This window comes from Oryzias latipes, chromosome 21 (assembly GCF_053564925.1).
Source record: "Oryzias latipes strain Hd-rR chromosome 21, Olatipes_Hd-rR_3.1".
Classification (NCBI taxonomy): domain Eukaryota; kingdom Metazoa; phylum Chordata; class Actinopteri; order Beloniformes; family Adrianichthyidae; genus Oryzias; species Oryzias latipes.
In genome coordinates this window covers 6,895,698-6,919,546 of record NC_136257.1, presented here as the reverse complement: position 1 = coordinate 6,919,546, position 23,849 = coordinate 6,895,698, and the positions used below count along the sequence as shown (strand labels likewise).

Genomic DNA, 23,849 nt, shown 5'->3' with positions numbered 1-23,849 from the left:
CGAAATCAAGGATTTTCTTCAAGTCCTCATATTCCTCCAACACTGTTTTTTTTTCTTCCGGTGGCATATTTAGGAATTGCTTTTCTCTTTTATGCAGTAAATAGAGTTGAGGAGTGCAGCTGCTCTATGCCTGCGTGGCGTTTCCTCCTTCGAAACGGAAGACTGGAAAGTGAATCGAATCACCAACAACAAATATCGAATTGAATCATTATTAATCGTTTCTGTCATGGTCGGACTACAAGGGAGACCCAGATGCTGGAACCCGGAAGAAACTCAGGAGGCGATGTAGAATGAGGATGTTTAATAAGAGATGGAAGTGGACGTCGTGGATGCGGGAAACTGCTGGGAGCGAGGGAGAGCACCGAGGACGATGCGGGGCAGCTTGTGACGAGGTGGAGCGCAGAGGACGGCGTAGACAGTCTGTGGCGAGGCGGAGCACCGAGGACGGCGAGCACCGCTTGGAGTGAGTGGAGAGGCCAAGGACGATGAGACAGGAACGTGGTGAGGAATCAGCGTGATCAGTGAAGAGATGACCTGAATACGTGAGACAAACGGTAAATACAAGCTAGGATTTACTAGAGCGAGAGTTACTCAACTTGAGGCCAGGCATGATCACCGGAGTGAGTATAACGGACTGGCGTAGAATGCTGGAGTGGATCTCCTTAAGACTGTTCTGCCAGATGATGAGGTGATGGAGGTCAGCTGGTTCCAAAGAGAGAGCAGGGAGGGGGAGGCAACAGCCGGAGGCACCGTGACACGTTTCACTTCTATCTATTATTATGGAATAATATTTTCCACATTATAATGATATAATGTGGAAAATTGGTTGGTGTTTTAACTAACATTGGTTGCTATTTTATTAAATTAACCCTTGTGCTATCTTAGATGACCTCCAGATTACATTGATGTGTTCTCCCTACCATGACAAAGGTGGATAAAGGTGGAAAGATTTCATGTAATCCATGGACACCAGTGAAGATTACAAATATTTGAAGAGAAAAGGTTCAGAGCACTGTCTAGTGGGTCTAGGTGACCCAACTCCCAACGTTAAAGTGCCTAGGATAGCACAAGGGTTAAGGAGAATTTTCAATTCTCCTCAATCACTTGTACCGTCATCTTTCTCGAAGACAGACAGGTGACAGGCTAGTCACCTGTCTGTCTTTGTCAGGTGTTTCTCTTATGTTAGAGATATGTCAAATTGTTAAATCTCGTTTTGTTGTTACGAGTGTTGTTGAGTGGGGGTTTGGACTTTTATAAGCATTAGCTTCTTCCATTCCCCTTCAAATCTTATTGATGGGGGTGACAGTGGCTCAGGTGGTTGAGCGGGTCGTTCAATGATCGAAGGGTTGGCAGTTCGATCCCTGCTCCCACGAGCCAAAATGTCGTTGTGTCCTTGGGCAAGTCACTTCACCCTCCTTGCCTCCAGTGTGGCTTCACTGGTGTGTGAATGTGTATGAATGATCCCGGTGATGGTCAGAGGGGCCGTAGGCGCGAACTGGCAGCCACGCCTCTGTCAGTCTGCCCCAGGGCAGCTGTGGCTACAACCATAGCTTACCATCACCAAGTATGAATGAGGAGTGAATGAATAATGGACACAATGTAAGTGCTTTGGGTGTCTTGAAAAGTGCAGATAAATCCAATCCATTATATTATTATTATTATTTTCAAAGTCGTGTGTAGACTTATTTTTTTCATTTAATGGAAATTTTGATTTGAAATAAATTTTGTTTTACTACTATTATTTGTTTTGCTTTTCTAGTAGTCGTTGTGACCTTTTACGTGTTTTCATGTGGAGTGATTTGTTGATTTGATGTGCACTTCAGGGCCACCGTAGAATGCACCTGATGTTTGTTTTGCTAAAAAAAAAAAAGTTTGGCTAAAAACAGAAGAAGAGCTGGCCATATTTGTCACACCTTTAGCATGTGGACACATTGACCACATGCTAAAGGTGGCATTTAACACATGTAGCAAGCTAAGACTCTAATTTTATTGCAACTGGTACATATAAAACCTACACACCAAGAAGTTCTGCAGAACATTAGTACCCCATAGTCAGATTTTGTAAATTAAAAAACAAAAAACAAAATCTGATGTTACCCAGTTTGGAAAAGCTCAAATTTAATTCTTTTAGTACTGTGTTGTTGTTTTTTTTATAGTCAGGCCCTGAAATGTAAAACCAAAACACAGAAAACTATAAGAAAAGAATGAACAGTTTTTATGTTGATATTTTATGTTTTATGAGCTATGAAATACAAATGAAAGAAGTGTTGCATGAAAAGTGAGATTAAGCAGAAACCAAAACTAAGAAGCTGATTGATAGAAATCTCATTCAACTGTCGTCAAAAAAGCATAAAAGAAGTTCTTCGATTGGCAATGAAATGTCAAATTTAAAAACGAAATCTTCAGACACAAAGCAGATTTTGATAAAAGAACTGATTACATTTTTAAGTAAGGAATATATTAAGTAGTTATTTCTCTTTCAAATTGAGCTACAAGTATTTTCTACTTTTGAAAAATAAGCAATTTTTTGCATGGTCTTGTACCATATATGTTTTCTGAAAGGTAAAAAAACCAGATCAAAATGCATCTCAATTTTAAGTAATTTTCAAACAAATAAAGTTGCTTCTTTTTCACAGATCCACTTCTGAGACATTTTGCATGCAACATCATTCCAGGATCCAGAAGTATATCTAATTTGAACACAGTCTTCTTCTCCGTAAGCTTGTATTCCACCACCATCATCAGGCTGATCGTCTCCCCAGAACCTGTCAGGTCAGAAAATAAAAATAATCTGATTCAGACAGCATACAGACATGCATCTAATTACCGTATTTGTATTTCTCAATTAAAAAAACAAACAAAATTTTCCTAATATACACATAGATATAAATTTGACTGTGTGTTAATGTTGTGCCTTTTAACCCACTACAGAAAGAAACAATTATAATCAAATGCAAGCAGTTAAACCAACCCCCAGCCCACTCTGTGTTTTAGTAGCACTGATTCAGACTGAACACTCACGTCAGAGTCAGAGGACTTCCATCTACCCATTTCCAGGTTCCCTCGTGGACTTTATCAGTCAGTCCAATCCAGACTGGTTGATCTCTGAATGTAACAAGAAAAGTCTGCAAAACATGTAAAAATATTGTGTGAAAAGAAAAAATAAAATGTACTTTTGCTTTGACTCATAAAGCTGTTCAGCAGCCTTTCAAAAAGAAAGGAAACACTTTCAAAATGTCAAAGTTAACAGAAGTTAATGATTTAAATGCATTCGAATTCAAATAGGATATCATCAAAACATTTAAAAATAATAAAAGAAAATTAAATAAACTATTTTTATTTTGAGCTACAGCACAACCATAAGCAGACTATAGACATCAACTAACTAGTTAATCCTTTACAAACAAGCTTTTGTCAATCAACATTTTATTGAGGGGTTTAAAGGATTCCTGTGGCTCACAGGCTTACAGTGGCCGGAATTGTGATCAGCCTTCCAAGAAGGACCAATTCCAAAGTAACAATGAGTTTATACAAACATGAATATACAACATCTAAACATTTGATTATCTCTTCCTCCATTTTCAACAAACAGTACAATGCTAACTTATCTTCACTGAAGAAGAAAATAAAACTTTCAGTGGAACAACCATATTTGATCGAGTCCTTTGACCCAGGCAGTGAAACTGCAAAAGGTAAGGCACAAGTCAGCAAAACATGCTAAAATACATAAACATAATAAACCCAAACAAACCACCCAAAATAATAAAGGAGTTAACAGAGTGTCCTTCAGTGTGTGTTATCATTATCAGGGAACTTGCTCAGATGTTATAATGGTTGACTGTGTGCACCCACCCAACCAGCATTAGCTTGGTCCCTGAGTTTATCATGTGTATGTGTGTGTATGTTTGAGTTCTTGTGTGAAGTTTCAGTCAGGGGAAACTGCCACAAAAGGCTATATCAAAAACAGAATGAAAACGAGCTTATCGGCGTAGTACATTGTACTTCTGTGTTATAGTGATAAGTCAGCTAAAAATTTGATTTATCCAAATGAGACAAAGAGGTTAGTGCAGTGACAAGAGATGTTCTGATCTGATCAGATGATCGGAAATTGGGCCTGATCACGTAGTTTCAGACTCCCACTGTACATCAATAGAGACAGCGTGGATAGGGTACACTCTTTTTGCTACCTGATCACTGAGGACCTCTCCTGGACAGAAAACACCACAGCAGCAGTGGAGAAGGCCCAGCGTCTACACTTAAGAAAACTCAGGAGGAATAACTCAGAAAATAAGCTGCTAGTGACCTCAGGAAGTATGGAAGTGCAATAATGTTTGTGTGCAATACATGTATTTACCTGTGAATGTATGTTCTTTTTTACTTTGCATTTTCTTTTCTGTCCTTAAGTTTTTTGTTCCATAGTTTTCTTGATTCTGTTTTCAACATTGACTTATCATTGTTTGAACAGCTGGAGAGCACTGATGAATTGTGTTAGTGATAGCATCATTCCTATTCTGTCCTAAGAAAAAAGTTCCGTTGCCTAGCAACATGACATCATGAAGGCATCATCAGGGCCCTTTGATGAAGCCTTAGAGTCATGTTGCCTAGCAACATTACAAAGTATGTCACCAACAGCTTTATGACATCATGATGACCAAACGAATGCTCTTACAGACGTGCTAACCCAAGTCAGGTTTACTCCTTACTAAAAATTTTTGAAAACCATGTTTCAGAAACAGGGCAGTTTTCTTAGAAAAGTCCTTTTCCTTGAAAGCAAAGATCAAAATCCTCCATTTCACAGTGACCCACTAAATGTCACTGTTCAATTTCAAGATGATGCACCAAAAGGAAAATGTTTGAAAATGACAAAGAATCTGCAACACCAACAAAGAAAAGAAGGGGAATTGAATTTCCTTCCCTAAATGATGAATCTGCATTCTCAATTCCTGACCATAACAGAAAGAGAAAGTCAAGCTATCTGGAACAATCGCTGGGAAAAAGATTCAAAAGAAATTCCAGCTGAAGAAGAAAACCCAAAGCTTAAATTTGAGGCAAAATATGTGCAACTGAATCCACTCGGTCAAGGAGGATGCGGATCTGTGTTTGCTGGCTATCGCAAATCAGATCATTTGGACGTTGCCATCAAACACGTCCCCAATAAGTACCAGTGCTGCAAACACGTGGATAAAAAGGGAAAAAAGTTATCCATGGAAGTGGTTGTGATGCTGAAACTCAGGAGCGGAACATCAAACTCCGCCAGCAGCAAAGCACCAATCGCCTTGCTAGACTGGTATGTGCTGCCACATGAGCTGATCTTGGTTTTGGAGAGACCAATGCCAGCAGTGGATCTTCAGACTCACGTTCAAGAACGTAGAGATTTGTTTGGAGAAAAAGAAGCCAAGATTATCCTGAAACAACTAGTAAAAGCAGCCATTTCCCTTCAGGACAAAAAGATTTTCCACAGAGACATCAAGGTGGAAAACATCTTAACACACATGTTTAGAATACTCTGGCAAACAAAAAGGGTTTCCTGGTTGACTTCATAAATACATTTACATTGTAAGGCCTAATTCACACCAGAGTATTTCCTTGAATAATCCACTTTCTTTGGCAGAAGTTAAAACCACCTGGTTTCTGATGCGGATCAGACAATCAAAATACTGATTCCCATTTTACACATTTTTACAGTTCTAGGGAGTTGCTTCAGTCTTTTAATAAGATCTAAATTACATTGAGAATCTGTCTAAACCCAATCAGACGGATGCTTAAATGTTATGGTTGATTTGTAAATGTTGATGTAATCCAAATAGACCAAAAATACAATAACGTACATTTTCCCCTTCAGTGTTTATCACCACCAGATCAGCTCCTCTTGCTCTGCAGAACTCTCTTGCTTCATCCCAGGACTTAGACTCTCCAGAGAAAAAGTAACAAGAAGAACTAAATCTGATCCATTTCTCAGGACATCCTGTTTTCCCTGGAACACATTTGACATTTTAAGCAGGACAAAATATTAACACATTACTTGCAATAAGCAAATTGTTTTTCATTTTATCTACATGTGGCAGGATGAGCTAATTGGGTCACAGGTGTAGTCACTCCCATTCTGGTGCTGCTAATGAGCACGGCCACCTATAAAATAGGACTGAGCTGCTCTCCCTGATTCCTGGCTGAGACTGCCTCTCTATCTGGGGTCCTGCTCCTCTGTCAGTGCAGTGGTTATCACAATTCCTTGTCACACAGTGGATCTGCTTGTGGCTAGAGAAAGGTGAATTGGAACGGAGTGAATCGCTCCCTGCCCCTCCCTTCAGGTGATACTCAGCAGTGATCTGGGGCCTCATTTATAAACGTTGCGTACGTACAAAAGAAGGCGTACGCAACTCTCTACGCAATAGTTGAGATTTATAAAAAGCAAACTTGACGGGAAAATGTGCGGTCCTTCACGCAAGCTCTGACCCAGACGTACGCACAAAAACGGGTGAAATGAGAAACGGCGACGCCGTCGGCAGATGGAGGAAACACGTGAAAGTGAAAATGACAATACTGCCTCTCATAAATAACATGAAGACTTCACAAAGCAAGTATTACAATTAAAAGCCTACACGAACACCCGTTTGATCGATCAGCAGTGAAACAAACAAAAAAAATCAAATGAAAATTACAACAGAAATTCAAATGAACACTTATTTGCAAACGAAAAGTGAAATATGTTCTGCAATATTGGCATGTTGTGCAATTCATCCTCATAAATAATATATTTAACAGAACGAAATAATGTACAAAACTGACATTCTCGTCAATGTGTCCGTCTGGCGGAGCAGATATAGGTGCAGACAGACAGACAGATGGATAGATAGAGAGAGATGTATTAATTGTCCACTGGGGAAAGTTGTTTCATAGTAAAACATTTCTTCATAAGGTTCAGAATTATGGTATTCATGCATATGCCTTTAGTTTGTTTTATTTTTGATAAAATAATGTATGGCGTATGTCTCAACTATTCAGCAAGCAAAAAGAAATTACATTCGCGCTGAACAATTTCCCATTTCCACATCGATTATTACCGACATCTGTAGCTTGTCAGATGTAATTAAATGGATGGAAATAAAATGCCCCATCACAATGCGTAATGACGCACAATGGCTGATCTTGCGCTCTTAGAAGATGTGGCAAATGAAAGAATTCGGAGTGAACGCATCTTTAGACAGCATGAAGACTTGTTGGCAAACGAGGACGAGTGGCTTATGAGCCGGTTCCGACTTCCTCTGCGGGCTTTTGGGGGTGTGTCACCCGGTGCATCTGGTGCGTCGGCGTCCCCCTGCGCCTCAGTCACCACTCCACTTAAAAGGGATTCCCCAATTATTGCCGCCAGTCTCTCATCAGGAGGGGTCAGCTCCGGTGTCCCCCCCCCCCCCCCCCCACACACACACCCGTGGCAGACACGGGTGGGTGTGTGTGTGTGTGGGGGGGGTTCAGCGCTAGACGTTTTTTTGCCTTGACTTTGATGTCCGACCTTTTCTTTTTTATTTCGGCCACGGTCCGAGGTTTTGAGGCTGCAGCATTTTCGGCGTCTGCCGCCGTCTGCCACTCACGTGCCTTTTTGGCATTAGTAATGCCCACACTGTGCCCTCCAAACAACACTTTTCTCCTCTTTTCCACCTCGCCAACGATAACTTCTACTTCACATTGAGTGAAGTTACGTTTTTTTGATTTCCTCTCGGTGTGTGCCATGGTTTCGCAATCAATGAATATTCATTTGTGGGCGTTTCACGGACTATTTATGGGCAACTATAGGCGTGTCATGAAGCCGCAAAAGCTGCGCAGCATTTAGAATTGGTTGTGATTTATTAAGGGAAAGATGCGTAGGACGTGTGTGCGCACGGTTTTGTAACTCCGAATATTTCTGTGCGTACGCACGTCCTATGTTTCATCCGTACGCCATTTCTGACGCAAATCCTACGCAAAGTTTTATAAATGAGGCCCCTGGTCTTTAATGTGGAACCCGCTGCTTAGTACAGGTTTTGGTGGCCTTGTTGGGTTTAATTGCAGATGCATCACGGGTCCCTCTTCTCAAACGGTCCACTGAGTCAGTGCTGAACAGCAGCGACCTCCACACAACACCCCCACTTGTGGCCTATCACGTCGCTGCACAGGCACTCTTGAGACTTGGAGGCTGTTTGAAACTCGTAACTTCTTCTCTTTCCTAGCTACTTGCAACAGTAACTGGTTGTCAAGTGGAAGTTCAGTTTTTCCGTTGTCACATTCTGTGTATGCATGTGAGTGGGGTGTTTTGTTTTTGTTGAGTGACCAGCTTTCTGTTTACAGGTTGGCTTTAGGCCCCTAGTGGTTTTATCTTTTAAATAGTATTTATAATAGATCTTTTTAAATTTGAACACACGTATCCACTTGGTTTGAGTCCCCATTTTATTTAGTGTGTGCCTGAACCGCTCATGTTGCCGCATACAGGCTCTGAATGAGTTTAAAGGTTCTGAATAAATTCATAGTCAATTTCTGTTCCTTATGATTGGTGTCAAAAATGGTTTCAGCAAATGTCAGATATATTTTTTTGCAGCAGCAGCAACAATGTGAGAATCTGGCTTGTTCTGTGATCTAACACCAAAAATAAGGAAGTTTTAGGACAAAAGAAAACTTATACTTAAATTTGGGTTCTACTTTTGTTGCATCAATTTTTACAACTTTAGGGTTTTAGCCAAAGCATTATTATTAAACTGAAATCAAGTGTAATCATCTCAGAAAGTTATCAATGTTTCAAGGAAGACCTATGATTGCAAACAAAACCGTTGATCATTTTGTTAAATATTGTGTATTGCACATCATTTAAAAACAATAACTTTTTTTCGTCTACTCTTTTTCTTTTCTTTTCAGAGAAACTATTGGAATAATACATGTTATAGCTGCATCTTCACAAATGTACATTTTTAATAAAGGATTTTCAGACTTACTCTGTTTAAAGTCCATCAGCTTCTTGGTTGTTTCAATGAGGCTGGAATTCATCCTCTCAATAACAGCATTCAGATGCTCAGTCAGATTGTCTTTGTTGTCAGAGATTTCTGACAAATGTGTTACTGAGTCACCATCTGAAATGAAATCAGGCCAAAATAATAACTTTATCGGTGACATAAGCAGAATGGATGGTGGAACAAGTGCAGTTAGCTAACAGACTTTAAGAGTACAGGTGCACAGAAAATAAATATTAACATTGTTACCCAACGTGCAGATATAGACTGTAAAAAATGGGGACATAAAGACATCATAGAAAAAATTAACCATAAACCAAGTTGAATAATTCTTTTCTGAACTGATATTTATTCAGCCATTAGAGACTGATTTGTTACACGAGTCTCTGAACCAAATTTGTTTGTCCATAGTATCAGTTTATAAAGATTTCTTAAGGTCCTGCTTTAATACAACACAGATCTTCCGACTTGTGGACGTAGCTTCAAGCAGCTGAAGACTTTTTAGAGAAGTTTGAAACTGCCAGATACTGGAAAAAAGTGTTTATGCTGAGCTGCCTTATAATGTTACCTAATAGAGACATGCAAAGACAAAAGCACATTAGACCAACCACAGAGCCCTGTGTTACACCACGACTAACTCTACTGTATAAGGAAAAGTTACATGATCGGATAAAAATGTATTACAACAGCTATAAGAAGCTCCTGTTAAAGACGCTTTCCAGTGCAACTGTTTGAGGTATATGAGGTCATAAATAGTAATATTATAATTTGTTTGACAAATATTGCATGTAGCATTGTTTTAGCCTTGAATAACGTTACTGCATCTTTTTTTTGTGTCATCTTCTTCTGTATCTTTAGATTTTATATGATAATTAAAGATTTTTAGCCAAAGCATTACCGATATGTATACATTAACTAAATTAAATCAAGGGTAGACATGTCTGAAAAGCATTCATCGATAATTCAAAGAAGAAATCAGTAAGGTCATCATAGCGTAATTTTTGTACATTTATTCTTATTTTCCTTTTAGTGAAACCATTTAAATATCATGTGATGCAGCTGTATCTTTTACAAATGTACATTTTTAATAGTGGTGAAACGACTAATCAGATTAATCAATGAATTGATTTATATTCCTGTGATCTAAGCAGATTGTTCTATCTGTGGTAAGTTGTTAAACAAATCAAATCAAATAGACATATACCATTTTAAAATATATTCAAAATCAAATCAATTGATTATAATGATATTGGAAAATACCATTTGGATTGAGAGATGTCCGCTTTATTTTACTAGAATGTAAAAACGTCCAAGTGCCATCACAGAAGAAAACACGCGTGATGAACACACAGTTCAAATGTGTGGAAACTTTGAATTTTGTAAAGACGTGACGATACAGTGTTTTTGATTTGATTTGAAATGGTTTATTTCAAGCAATCAAATAGAAATAATACACAAAAACAATATAATCATCAGTTATACATTCATACGGTAACTAATCAAACTTAGGATAATTAGACATGATTAATAAATATTGCTTGAAAGGGAGTGGAAGGAAGCGAACTTATATAATCCCACCCCGTTATACTATAACCATTTTATTACATGATTTATCAATATCCGGTTCCTAGGTTTTATCAGACAGAATTAATAATCATAAGGTATCAATAAAGCACATGCCAAAGATGAATTACTTAAGTACTACGTCAAAAATAACTATTTTAGAAATCAACATGGCAAATGCAGCATCTGAAATATATGCAAATTATGTTAAAACATAATACTATATCAGTAAAATAGACACAACACTGTTTCAGGAATTTTCATAGCAAAAATTTCATCAAGTATCAAAAGTTAAAAACATGTGCAAAGTTATGCTACATTAGGAAAGATTTTTGAATCAATTTATCAATTTTAGGAGCTAGTGAAGTACTATCATCAAAAGTCAATCAATTTAACAATTATCAATAAGTGATTAATCATTTGTTTTACTCTTTTTGTATTTTTTTTTTTTTGTATTTTTCTTTTTTTTTCTTCTTTTTTTTATATAATAAAGTAATGCTGTGGGGGAAAAATAAAAAGGGTCCATAAACTGTCGAATTGTCCAAGGTTGGCATTTCTTCTTTTACTGATAACAGCCGATTTTCTTGGTTTAAACAGTTAATAGTTTTCTTCCATGTTATGTCTGCAGACATTAGATTCAGGTCCATATCCTTCTTCAGCTGATATCAGCTGCGGTGAAAGTTGAGGTCAAGTTGTCTGCAGGTCAGAACTCTGCTGCTATTCAGGTTACGTCAGGCATACAGAGAAAGTGATGATTCCAGGTGTCATATTTCTTGAAATTATTTGGCTCTTTGATTTATTACTCCACGTTGTTTCAGACAACCGTAATCAAGCACTTCTCAAAGTCCTTCATGGTGTTCACGACCAGAACCTTGGACCGGTCCTCTGGACCGAGCGGTTTGACGTAAATCCTGCAGCCTTTAACCCAAGTGTTCTCAATCTGCTTACGCTTCCTGAGAAGTCGTGCATGTTTTGAGATTTCAGCATTCCTTCTGGTCAGATGGTCGTTCAGATAAACAGCCAAACCTTTCAGTTGTTTCCTTTGGTTCATCAAAGCTAGCTTGTGTTTGTGATTCACAAACCTGATGAGGATCGCTGGTTTATCCGTCTCCTTTCTCCTGGGGAGCAGGTGGCAGGTCTCGATGGTATTGAGATCCAGGGAAATCCCTTTAGATGTGAGAAATGAAAGTATTTGCTGTTCCAGCGACGCTGCACCGAACTCCGTATTAGAACTGCTAGCTACGCTAGCGCTAGCATTAGCAGTGCTAGCTCCTGCTGCATTCAGCTTCGCTCGAGGCTTGATTGGTACTCCAGTGAGAATGACATTATTCATCCTTACTTGCTGTTCCACATCGTCCAGTCTTTTCTCCAGAATCTCGACCCGGTTTTCTCGCTGCTCGTTTTGAGCCCGAAATCTTCGGAACTCTTCCATCATCTCCCAGAGCGGTGTTAGCTTAGCCGACACTTGATCCATAAAACTTTTCAGCGTTTCTTGAATAATGTCAAGAGACTTTTTGAGCTCTTCATATTCCTGGGGTTTCTTCGGGGGCATGGTCAGCTCTCTTTTTTGGAGAAAAATCAACTTTTTAAGTAATTTGAAGATAGTTGTATTCGCAGAGAGGCACGCCACGCGTCCTGCTGTACAGTGTGGTAGAATGTACTAATAATCACCGGATCAGTGCCAAGTAATTTATCTCTGAGTCACACTGGTGGAACTTTGTCTGAGTCACCATCTGAAATGAAATCAGGCCTAAAATAAAAACTTTCAAAAACTTTATCATTGACTTGATCAGATTGGATGGTGGAACAAGTGCTGTTAACTAACATGTTATAAGAGTAAAGGTGCACAGACAAGATTAACATTATTACCCAACATGCAGATATAGACCGTTAAAAAACGGGTGCATAAAGACAGATCTTCATGGAAAAAATGAACCACAAACCAAGTTAAATACTTCTTTTTTTAACTGTTATTTCTTATCTTTCTTATATTTACTGATATTTAACTCCTCCCCCTTAAACCTTTTCACTTATATGTCCAGTTACCAGTCCACTACCTGCACCTTCTTCCTCCTCAGTTTGCACTGTTTGCACTATTGCACTTCTATTTATTGTTCTGTTTGCTGTTATCTTTTTGCTTGCTGTTGTTTATTCTTGTTATTCTTAAGTGTTTTATATCGCACATTAGCACCGCATCAAATTCCTATTCTGTGAAACTGCTCTGTTCACTAAAAAAGGGAAATACTCGAATCCTTGAATCTTTAAATCGTTAAGAGACTGATTTGTTTCACAAGTCTCTGAACCAAATTTGTTGTCCACAGTATCAGTTTATAAAGATTTCTTAAGGTCCTGCTTCAATAAAAGCTAAAAGGTCAAATATAACACAGATCTTCTGACTTGTGTTGTTTCTCTTTTGGCTTTTTCCCATCAGGGGTTGCCACAGCGAACAAGTCGCATGGTAAATTTGGCAATGTTTTTTTTTTTTTATGCCGGATGCCCTTCCTGACGCAACCTTCTCAAAGCAACCGGGCTTGGGACCGGCACAGAAGTAGAGAAGGGAACAGGGAGCAGCCCGGATTCGAACCTGGGTTTCACGGACGGAAGGCGCCGCAAACCAGCACGAGCTAAACCGGCTCCCAGATCTTCTGACTTGTGGATGTAGCTTATTCAATCACCTGAAGACTTTTTTAGAGAAGTTTCAAAACTGCCAGATGGTGAAAAATGTATGGTTTATGTGGTGCTGCTTATGTTACCTAATAGAGGCATGTAAAGACAAAAGCACATTAGACCAACCACACACCAAACGCTCTTTGTTACACCACGACTAACTCTGCCGTATGAGATAAAATCAGATAAAAATGTCTTAGAACAGCTTTAAGCAGCTCCTGTTAAAGACGCTTTTTCAGTACGACTGTTTGAGGTATATGAGGTTATAAACAGTAATATTACAAACTGTTTGACACTATTGCATGTAGCATTGTTTTAGCCTTGGATGATGTTACTGCACTTTTTTTTTGTTGATCACAAATTTAGACTCACCGCTCTCGTCTGAACTGAAGCTCTGTTACTTATGCCTAATGGCTAATAGTTCTATAAATAATTCTGGGAACAACTGGCACCAACGTTTTATAAAACGGTCACTTTATCAAAGAAGGCCAATCACTACCACCTGACATGAACTCAGCCAACATAATCATTCTTCTAAAACCAGACAAAGATCCCACAAGTCCTTCAAGCTATCGCCCCATTTCTCTAATCAATGCAGATGTAAAAATTATTTGCAAAACACTAGCACAAAGAATAGAAAAATCACCCCTCACATAATCCACCTTGATCTAACAGGTTTCATCAAAGGCAGAGACTCGCGTGACAATGTCCGCAGACCTGTTAATATAATTGACTTTGTCGCTATTAAAAATCAGGAAATGATTATACTATCGCTGGATACTGAAAAAGGTTTTGACAGAGTAAATTGGAAGTTCCTCATTACTGCCCTCCATAAGTTTGGAGAATCATTTGTCAATTGGATTAAAATATTATATCACAACCCCAATGCATCCCCTATACTCACAGAGAAGGCCGAGAATGACGAGTCCAGCTAAAAGAAGAACACTCAGCATCACCATGAAAGTAATAACACCGAGATAGAATCTCCTGTTGGACTTGATGGAAGCTATAGGAGGAAAATTATAACTGAAACCACAATAGACAACATAAAGTAATTTCATTTTGTTTTATCAGTGAGTTCACTCTTACCTGGTGGATTTGATACAGAAAATTTGAAGACAGGATCTTTGAATTCATCACCGGTATTTTCATAAATGGCTTCCATTATAAGGGTGTAAAGTCTAAGAATTTGTGAAGTGTGTAACAGACTTACTTGTATACTGAACAGCTTTTCCTGTCTGAGGTTATTACTGAAGAAGTGGGAAGTCAATGTCATGTGACAGTAGTTGCATTGCGACAGGAAGCTCGGGTGAAGTGAATGTGTGAAAGTGGGGTGAATAAAACAGAATTTCTACAAAGTTTAGTTTTTACTTTTTTTCTTTTCTAAATTCTAAGTGTCCAGCACCTGAGCAAACAAATAAGAACTCATGACCAGATTTGACGATACAACAGGTAGTTATTAGGGGTATAACGGTACTGGTAGGTCAAACTGAAGGAAAATCTATATGTTCAATTATTTATTTTTACAGTTAATAAAAATGGAGAAAATATATATATATATATATATATATATATATATATATATATATATATATAAAAGAAAACGCCCCTCTCACCCTCCGCGGGTGGTTTCTCCTCCAAGCTCGGGTCCTCTACCAGAGGCCTGGGAGCTTGAGGGTCCTGCGCAGTATCTTAGCTGTTCCTAGCACTGCGCTTTTCTGGACTGAGAGGTCTGAGGTCTTTCCAGGTATCTGTTGTAGCCACTCCTCCAGCTTGGGGGTTACTGCCCCGAGTGCTCCAATTACCACAGGCACCACTGTCACCTTCACTTTCCAGGCTTTCTCCAGTTCTTCTCTGAGTCCCTGGTATTTCTCCAGTTTCTCATGTTCCTTCTTCCTGATGTTTCCATCGCTTGGCACTGCCACATCCACCACAACGGCTTTCCTCTGTTCTTTATCCACCACTACAATGTCTGGTTGGTTTGCCATTACCATCCTATCAGTCTGGATCTGGAAGTCCCACAGGATCTTTGCCCTCTCATTCTCTACCACCTTCGGAGGTGTTTCCCATTTTGACCTTGGGGCTTCCAGTTCATATTCTGCACACATGTTCCTGTATATTATTCCAGCCACTTTATTGTGGCGCTCCATGTATGCTTTACCTGCCAGCATCTTACATCCTGCAGATATGTGCTGGATTGTTTCAGGGGCCTCTTTGCACAGCCTACACCTTGGGTCTTGTCTGGTGTGGTAGATCTGAGCCTCTATCGCTCTGGTGCTCAGGGCTTGTTCCTGAGCTGCCAGGATGAGCGCTTCAGTACTGTCCTGTAGGCCAGCCCTTTCTAGCCATTGGTAGGACTTCTTGATATCAGCCACTTCAGTTATGGTCCGGTGGTACATCCCATGCAGGGGTTTGTCCTCCCATGAGGATCTGTCCTCCAGCACTGTGTCCTCTGCTCTCCATTGCCTGAGACATTCACTGAGCACACTGTCATTTGGGGCCTTGAGCTTGATGTACTCATGCATCTTGGATGTTTCATCCTGGATAGTGGCTTCTACACTCACTAGTCCTCGGCCTCCTTCCTTGCGGCTAGCATACAGTCTCAGTGTGCTGGATTTGGGATGGAACCCTCAATGCATGGTGAAGAGCTTTCGTGTTTTAACATCCGTGGTCTGTATCTCTTCCTTTGGCCATCTTATTATTCCTGCAGGGTATCTGATAACTGGCAGTGCGTAGCTGTTTATTGCCCGGGTCTTATTTTTGCCATTGAGCTGGCTTCTCAGGACTTGCCTTACTCGTTGGAGGTATTTAGCTGTTGCAGCTTTCCTTGTTGCCTGCTCCAGGTTGCCATTTGCCTGGGGAATTCCAAGGTACTTGTAACTGTCCTCGATGTCTGTTATTGTTCCTTCTGGGAGTGAGACCCCTCCTGTGTGGACTACCTTGCCTCTCTTTGTCACCATCCGGCTGCATTTCTCGAGCCCTAATGACATCCCAATGTCAGTACTGTAGATCCTGGTGGTGTGGATCAGGGAGTCAATGTCACGCTCGCTCTTAGCATATAGCTTGATGTCATCCATGTAGAGGAGGTGACTGATGTTGGCCCCATTTCTGAGTCGGTATCCATAGACAGTCTTGTTGATTATTTGGCTGAGGGGGTTCAGACCTATGCAGAACAGCAGTGGGGACAGAGCATCACCTTGGTATATCCCACATTTGATGGACACTTGTGCAAGTGGCTTCCCATTGGCTTCAAGGGTGGTTTTCCACAGCTTCATCGAGTTTCCTATGAAGGCTCTTAGAGTCCTGTTGATGTTGTACAGCTCCAAGCATTCAGTGATCCATGTGTGTGGCATTGAGTCATAGGCCTTCTTGTAATCAATCCAGGCTGTGCACAGGTTGGTGTGTCGTGACTTGCAGTCTTGGGCGACTGTTCTGTCGACCAGGAGTTGGTGTTTGGCTCCTCTGGAGTCTCTACCAATGCCCTTCTGTGTGTTACTCATGAATTGATCCATGTTTCTGTTTATCTTGGATGCAATGATGCCTGAAATGAGCTTCCATGTTGTGGACAGACAGGTTATTGGCCGGTAGTTGGATGGGATTGCACCCTTTGAGGGATCCTTCTGGATCAGGATCGTTCGCCCTTCCGTTAGCCATTCGGGGTGAGTGCCATCTCTTAGCAGCTGGTTCATTTGTGCTGCCAGGCGCTCGTGGAGTGCGGTAAGCTTCTTTAGCCAGTAGGCATGTATCATGTCAGGGCCCGGTGCTGTCCAGTTCTTCATACCTGAGACTCTTTCTTGGATGTCAGCCACTGTGATGGTTACTGGATTCTGTTCAGGGAGGTTGCTATGTTCTTTTCTCAGAGAGACCAGCCACTGGGCATTGCTGTTATGTGCTGTCTGTTTCTCCCATATACTTTTCCAGTACTGTTCAGTTTCCAGCCTTGGTGGGTCTGCTCGGCTGTTTTGACCCTGCCACTGAGCGTACACTTTTGCAGGTTGAGTTGCGAAGAGCCTGTTTATTCGTCTGGCTTCATTGTCTCTTGTGTACCTCTTTAGGCGGCTGCTCAAGGCTAGGAGCCTTTGTTTGGCAGTTTCCAGTGCTTCAGGTATGGACATCTGGCTGTATCTCTTAGGTACTTGCTTTCTCATTGTACCTCTTTGAGCCTCTGTCAGCTTACTCACATCCTTCCGAGTTGCCTTGATTTTGGCCTCTAACTGTTGCTTCCATGGTGGGTACTGTTTTCTTCCATGGTTGCTCTTATAGCCAAGCATCTCAAGGATCACTGCTGCTGAAGTGTAAACCAGTTCATTGGTTTCTGTGATGGTTGTGGTAGGAATTGCCCTCAATGCTTCATTCACAGTTTCCAGTAGACTTTCAGGCCATCACTTAACCGTTGTAGCTGGTGTCGGGGTTGCCTAGTGTTCATTGTAGACATGATCTTGTCTTTCAGGTCAGTTGCTGCCTCGCTCAGTGTAATTGTGGTTGTTGGGGCTGTGTACCCAATCTCAGGGTGGGAGTGTGGTATAACCTCCTCTCTGACCTGTTGTTCTGGCTCTCCCGTGGCATTGTATTGTATTGCTTCAATCTCAAGTTGTGATAGGAGTTGCCGTTTGTGGATGTTAGAGCACTGGGCTACCAGTTGTTTGGCAGTTAGCCCTGATTGTCGGTTTCGAAGCATCCATTCATTCCACATTCTCTGCATGTAACCCCTCTGGGTGGGATTACTTGAGTAGTAGCATTCTAACAGAACCTTGTTAGAATGCTACTACTCCTATATATATATATATACTAGAACGCTACTATATATAACTACTAGAATGCTACTACTACATATATATATTGAAGGAAAGAGAATCGTCCGTTTTTGGGTTCTTTCCATCCATGCGTGTTCGATAGTCGAGAGTGGTAAAACAAACAAGGATTCAACCGGTTTAAAAATACACGGAGTTTATTTCCCTGACAATAGTTCTAAAGCACAGATTAAAACATTAATGCAGATATATCTGGATTCTCAAGTAAAGATCTACTGACGCACAAGTTACATGCGAATTACTCGTAGATTTTCCTAAGAACAATGGAAAACTTTAAAACCAGTCTTTTTAAGATGTGTTTGAATCTCCGCCTTCCGGAAAGATCATGGTCGCTGATCCTCCGCCCCGGAACACTCTGATTCGTCAGCTGATAGCCCGCCTGCTTCCACCGGCCAATAGCTGAAGGTTGCAAAGTCCAGATCCGCTCCGCCTTTCCAGGGGTGGGGGCCATTCACCGGCGCACACAATCCATGATCAAAAGGAGTCCTCCTCTGGTCCAAAGTAAATCATACCAGCCAAACGAATACTCCATCGCCGGCACGAGATCAGAGGTCAGCTTCATCCTCCACATGAGAACACGAACCTGAACACTTTCCCAAGGATAAGGTGTTCAACCCAGATAGTAGAAATGTAGTCCATGACATATTTATTGCGTCTCTGGAAACTCCTAGATTTGCACAAAGAAGTCCTAGTTGCTGCTGCAACTACAAAGCACAAGTGAAGGTCACTGGAGAATAAGTCCTGTTGAGTTCAAAATGAGTTCACTTCACACTAAAGATAAAGCTATAACATAATGAAGAATAAGATATTAAAACATACATTTTCTACAATATATATATATATATATATATATATACATATATATATATAACAAAAATACAAAAATATAAAAACATAAAAAGTAAAAATGAAAATGAAAGTTAAAGTACAGGTGTATTTGAATGAAAGTTGAAGGAAAACAGAAAAAAGGGAATTGTGAATGGGTAGCGCGCATCGCCAATCAAGGTCCAGCTGTGCGCACCGGCGCGCCCGTAGTGTCACATCAGACAGCCAGAGAGAGATTGAAAGTCTTGCAAACCTTCTCAATCCATTCAAAAAAGCGTCGAAACTAGAGGTAAGATCAGGCCTAAAAAAGCCAGCCCGACCCGACACAGGCCCGCGGGCACTAAAGCCGAACCCGGTCAGAACCCGACCAATCAACTTGATTTGCAGGCCCGAGCCTCAAGCAACCCCGAAATTTCAATTTATCCCATACTATTTTTGGCAGAAAAAAACACCAGATTTCTTAAAGGTAAAATAATCTACATATTTTTATGATCCTGAAAGTTATTTTCTTTCAAACAGAGTGGTCGCTGCAGCCGCGCGCGTAGTCAAGCTCTCTGTTGTGGCATAGAGTTCCGCAGGAAGCGCTGCGCATAGGTTTCTCCCTACGTGGGCGGCCGTGGTGCAGCGGTAGGGCGGTCGACTCATGATCGTAAGATTGCAGGTTCGATTCCCGCCTTGCACGCCCATGTGTCGAAGTGTCCTTGGGCAAGACACTAAACCCCACTTTGCCTCTGGTGGGAGGTTGGTGCCAGTGTTTGGCAGCGGAGCCGCCATCAGTTTGTGAATGTGTGAATGTGTGTGTGCTTGGGTGAATGGGACTGTGACTGTAAAGCACTTTGGGCCTTCGTAAGAAGGTAGAAAGCGCTATATAAGTATACGCCATTTACCATTTAAATGCATTTGCACAACGAAATAACTCTGGAAAACAGAATAAGTGAAAGAGAGATCTTGATGCGAACTCGCTTCATGGTGCATGTTTGCCTTTTCAGTTCCCCTGTCTTAAGTTTATCCTTGACTTCTTGCTGCTCCATATCGGGGATACCTAAACAAAATAGATGCAAACTTGCGGAGGGAAGATTACATTCACGACACGTGCGCAGAGCTGCGGGTGGCCGGCGCGCCCCTCTTTTTGCCAGTTGCTGAACCACAGTGTATGTCAATCAATGGTGGGCTGGTGACTGGGGGGCGGGGTCTACCTGTGTGTGTGTGTGTGTGTGTGTGCATACTTGCGTGCGTGTGTGTGTGTGTGTGTGTGTGTGTGGGTGCGTTCCCACACACACACCCACGTTTTCCCTCTGAGTAAGGAGCTGGCTGTGCCTTTCGGTTCGTGCGGTAACCGTTCTGCCATACAGGATTAATAAAGAGCTGTTTGACAACCGCACGCCTAAGGAGCTTCTCTGCAGCCGTTAAAATATATTTATTAAAAAAGTCAGGGAGAGAGCGAACGAGAAGCCCGCCCCGAACCGACCCGAATGTAATGATTGTCATTACGAATTTCGGGTTGGGTCGGGTTCTGACTCGGGCTCGGGCTTAAGATCTTACCTCTAGTCCAGGGGTGGGCAAACTTTTTGACTCGAGGGCCACAAAGGGTTTGACAGAAGGGCTGGACCAGGAGTGGATGCGTGGCGGGATTTGGCAATCCACCTCCCCAGATAAAGAAATATTATGGAATCTGAACAAAAACATGTTTCATCTCTATTTGAAAATGATTTTGTATATTTTAAAACCAAACATTTTGGTGTTTTTATCTTATATCTGTGACTTTTATTCTCACTTTTAATGCCAGTTGCAGCAACGGCGTGATGTCCTTCAAGGAAAGAAGCAAACTTAGAGAAAAAATTATGCATTTATGTACGGTGGCCCTGAAGTGCAAAGCATTCAACAAATCACTCGATACAAAAACATTTTTAAGATCACAACAATTAAAAAAAAAAAAAAATTTTAAAAAGCAGCATTACATTTTAGAAAACAAAACAAAATTTCAGAAACCAAAACTTGAAAAACAAAAATGACAAAAAAAAAAAACATTTCAGAAAACAAAATTAATTTCCAGGAAAAAAAGAAATATTAAAAAATGAAAACATTTCAGAAAAAAAAAAAAAATTCCAGAAAAAAAATGAAATATTAAAAAATGAAAAACATTTCAGAACACAGAATGAATTTCCAGAAAACAAAACGAAATCTTCAAAAATGAAAAACATTTCCAAACCGGAAGAGGCAGGTACTATGGGACAACGCTGATTGGATGATGATTTTTGTCAATCATTTGAACTGAAAAGTATTTTAAATGAAGCGAAGACGGATTTTATCGTCCAAACAACAATGTACTATAATAATCCACGAATTTCCCATTTATATATCAAATAAAAAATGCAGCAAACTGTTAATGAACTTTAAAATTATTTTTTTAACATTTCGCCTGACACACGGTCACCCGGAAGTAGTTTGTGAGCACTTTTACTTTGAACGCTGTGCGCTAATGTCTACGGCTGCGAGGTTCACGCTGTCAATCATCTTTAGGTAAGAATCAATTCTGTGGTCTTTTCTTTTGTCAGTCACATGTCTCTAAGGATGTTAATTTTAGGATGTTAAAGTGCTGCTTTGAAAAGATAATTTCTTTTTATCTTGCGCATGCGCAAAAAGAACCCGATGGAGACGAACCGTCTTCACATGATAGCCGTTCCCGTTTTCGGTGACAACATGAGAGAAAAAGCTCCGAGCCAGCCTGATTCTGTGATTTATACAGTAATTACAGTAATTATATGGCATCAGTGTTGCTAAAAATCGACTTTAAGACTGAAATCAGTAAACAAGTTCTTATGGGAAATAATATTTAAGTGCATTGTATATTTTAGAGCCATGCATATACACATATACTGAAACTTAAAAATGAACTTTAAAGTTTATAAAATACTTAATTGAATTAACATGTGATATTTCTGCAGGTGAAGTTTCTCAAAGCGAAGTTCCAGAAAGGTTTGTGCTGCAGAAGAACAGATGGCAGCTCTACATGGGAATACAAGAAGACTAAAGTCATTCATATCATTGTGCAGTGTACAGGCAAGTCACCATGATTTATGTGAAATGTAATCAATAAATATTATTTAACCTTAATATCTATTTTTTTTTTTTTAAATTGCAGGTCCTTTAAAAAACGTCTTTAACCTGCTGCATAAGCCTGATTAGTTGTAAATGATGCAGTGGGGAGTGAAAAACGAAGCACAATTCCTGGCTTTAGAGTCGGGCTGATGATCTGGAAATCACATCTATGAGGAATCGCATCAAACACTTCTTCAACTCCAAACAACTTAATGTTCCTTTAAGCAAAACTCCAGTTTAAAATGTTCATATTAGGCTTGCTTCATTTAGGAGTTTTTCCATGTTTACCATTTTAGGTTTTAAAGCTTTATTAACAAAGATGATGTTTGATTTTCAAAGCTGTTGTTTAGAAATGTTTTTTTGTCAATGAAAAAACTGAATGCTGATGTGAGGATTGTAATAATGGATATGAAAATAAACAAATTTGTTTCATAGCAATGCAGTATATTTATTGAAAACTTAACATGAATACGTTATTCAATAACAGAAACAAAGAAACAGTTGTGGATTTTCCTTTATGGGCTTCTTCATGCAGTCAATCAAATGTTGCGCTTACAATCAGCATTTACTCAGCGTACCTGTCAGTCACATTTATTAGAGGAAAAAATGCATCTGGGAAAAGTCTGTTTGTGCTTAACTATATCAAAAAGAGTCATGTCAGGAAAGGTTTGTCCACATTGCTGCTCAGCATCACATCCAGAGGAAGATGCACAGGTAAGGGACCCCAGTTCCTGCTCGTACATGCTTGCAGCTTCCTCTGCACTGGACTCCAGCTCCATTGAAATCCCTGACAGAGATAAATTAATAAATTAAAAATCCCTGACAGAAAAACATCGGCTACCGTTCATCTTTCATTCAGGAAAAAGTTGAGTTCATCAAAATGAGGAGAAAATGGGTTAAACCAGAAATTCATTAGGGAGGGGTCAAAACACCAAACTCAGAATAAAATACATTATTTCAGTCTTATAAAAAATACATTCTAAAACAATTTGGTATTCCTCCTCTGCCTGAAAGACTAAAACGTTTTTTTTAAAGATTTATTTTACACTACAGACTTTGCCACCTTTAGTTACACACCTGTACATGTCTGATGATGTGCACATCCAGTCATTTACTGTCATGTTTCTGTGCACTGACACACTCTAAAGTCACAGATCTTAATAGTGTGATTAAGAAGCATTCATAAATGTTATTCTGAGACACAAACTGCAGTTTACCTGACAGCTTTGCTGATTTATGCTGCTGGTACACCTGTCTGAGAATCCTGCCCACGTGACCCCCCCTCTCCAGCTGATGAGGTAACCTGTCATTAACGTATGACTGAAGGATCTTGGATCTGTCTGTAAACACCCACCTAGAAATCACGTTTAACGCTACATTTATTAGATCAAACAAATGTGCCTCCATACCTTATCAGTGGATGGCGGGACTGCATTTCCTGATGTGCGCCGTCTTTAACACCCGTTTCTTCGCAGCTGCTGCTTTAGACAGAATCCTCTCACGACATTTTGAAACATTTGTAAACCTGGTTGGTGTTGATATTTCTGGGTGCGTTCTGTCATCACATCCGCTAAATATTCAAAGATTAAAGTTTATGTTAACGTTTTACCGTCCCTTTCTTTGTTTACCTGCAGAACGGACGTCTGCTTCAGACGAAATATTCAAAAAATAATTTAAACCTTCATTATCTGTTTGCTGCATTTTTGATTTAATATGTAAATGGGAAATACGGGAATTATCATGGTACATTGTTGTTTGGACGATAAAATCCGTCGTCGCTTCATTTAAAATACTTTTCAGTTCAAATGATTGACAAACATCATCATCCAATCAGCGTTGTCCCATAGTACCTGCTTCTTCCGGTTTGGAAATGTTTTTCATTTTTGAAGATTTCGTTTTGTTTTCTGGA

The 23,849-nt window shown here is 40.1% G+C and overlaps 1 protein-coding gene and 2 long non-coding RNA genes across 4 annotated transcripts; 1 reads left to right on the top strand and 2 right to left on the bottom strand.

The window, feature by feature from the left end:
* Positions 1-286: 286 nt before the first annotated feature.
* Positions 287-14,446, bottom strand: LOC105356749 (CD209 antigen-like protein C). The gene is made up of 6 exons (XM_011489280.3): positions 14,295-14,446; positions 14,110-14,211; positions 8,961-9,095; positions 5,829-5,974; positions 3,022-3,125; positions 287-2,765 (listed from the first exon to the last, which is right to left on the bottom strand). The coding sequence occupies exons 1-6, from the start codon at positions 14,368-14,370 to the stop codon at positions 2,606-2,608; spliced, it is 723 nt and encodes a 240-aa protein (XP_011487582.1). The 5' UTR covers positions 14,371-14,446; the 3' UTR covers positions 287-2,605.
* A 6,347-nt stretch (positions 14,447-20,793) lies between these two features.
* On the top strand, positions 20,794-22,378 carry LOC144988771 (uncharacterized). The gene is made up of 3 exons (XR_013652790.1): positions 20,794-21,361; positions 21,787-21,901; positions 21,984-22,378. It is a non-coding gene; the product is annotated as an uncharacterized LOC144988771 (long non-coding RNA).
* A 63-nt stretch (positions 22,379-22,441) lies between these two features.
* Positions 22,442-23,581, bottom strand: LOC144988772 (uncharacterized). Of its 2 annotated transcripts, none has more exons than XR_013652792.1 (2): positions 23,158-23,581; positions 22,442-22,727 (listed from the first exon to the last, which is right to left on the bottom strand). It is a non-coding gene; the product is annotated as an uncharacterized LOC144988772 (long non-coding RNA). The 2 variants fall into 2 exon arrangements; XR_013652791.1 differs by having other exon boundaries at positions 23,350-23,581.
* Between the last annotated feature and the right edge of the window lie 268 nt (positions 23,582-23,849).

Bases quoted from the DNA above. Each gene is read 5' to 3' on its own strand.
- LOC105356749 (XM_011489280.3), bottom strand. From the start codon at position 14,370: ATGGAAGCCATTTATGAAAATACCGGTGATGAATTCAAAGATCCTGTC. The intron at 14,212-14,294 runs GTAAGAGTGAAC...TTCCTCCTATAG, and splicing joins TTCTGTATCAAATCCACCAG to CTTCCATCAAGTCCAACAGG. The intron at 9,096-14,109 runs GTGAGTATAGGG...ATTTCATTTCAG, and splicing joins CGTCATTCTCGGCCTTCTCT to ATGGTGACTCAGTAACACAT.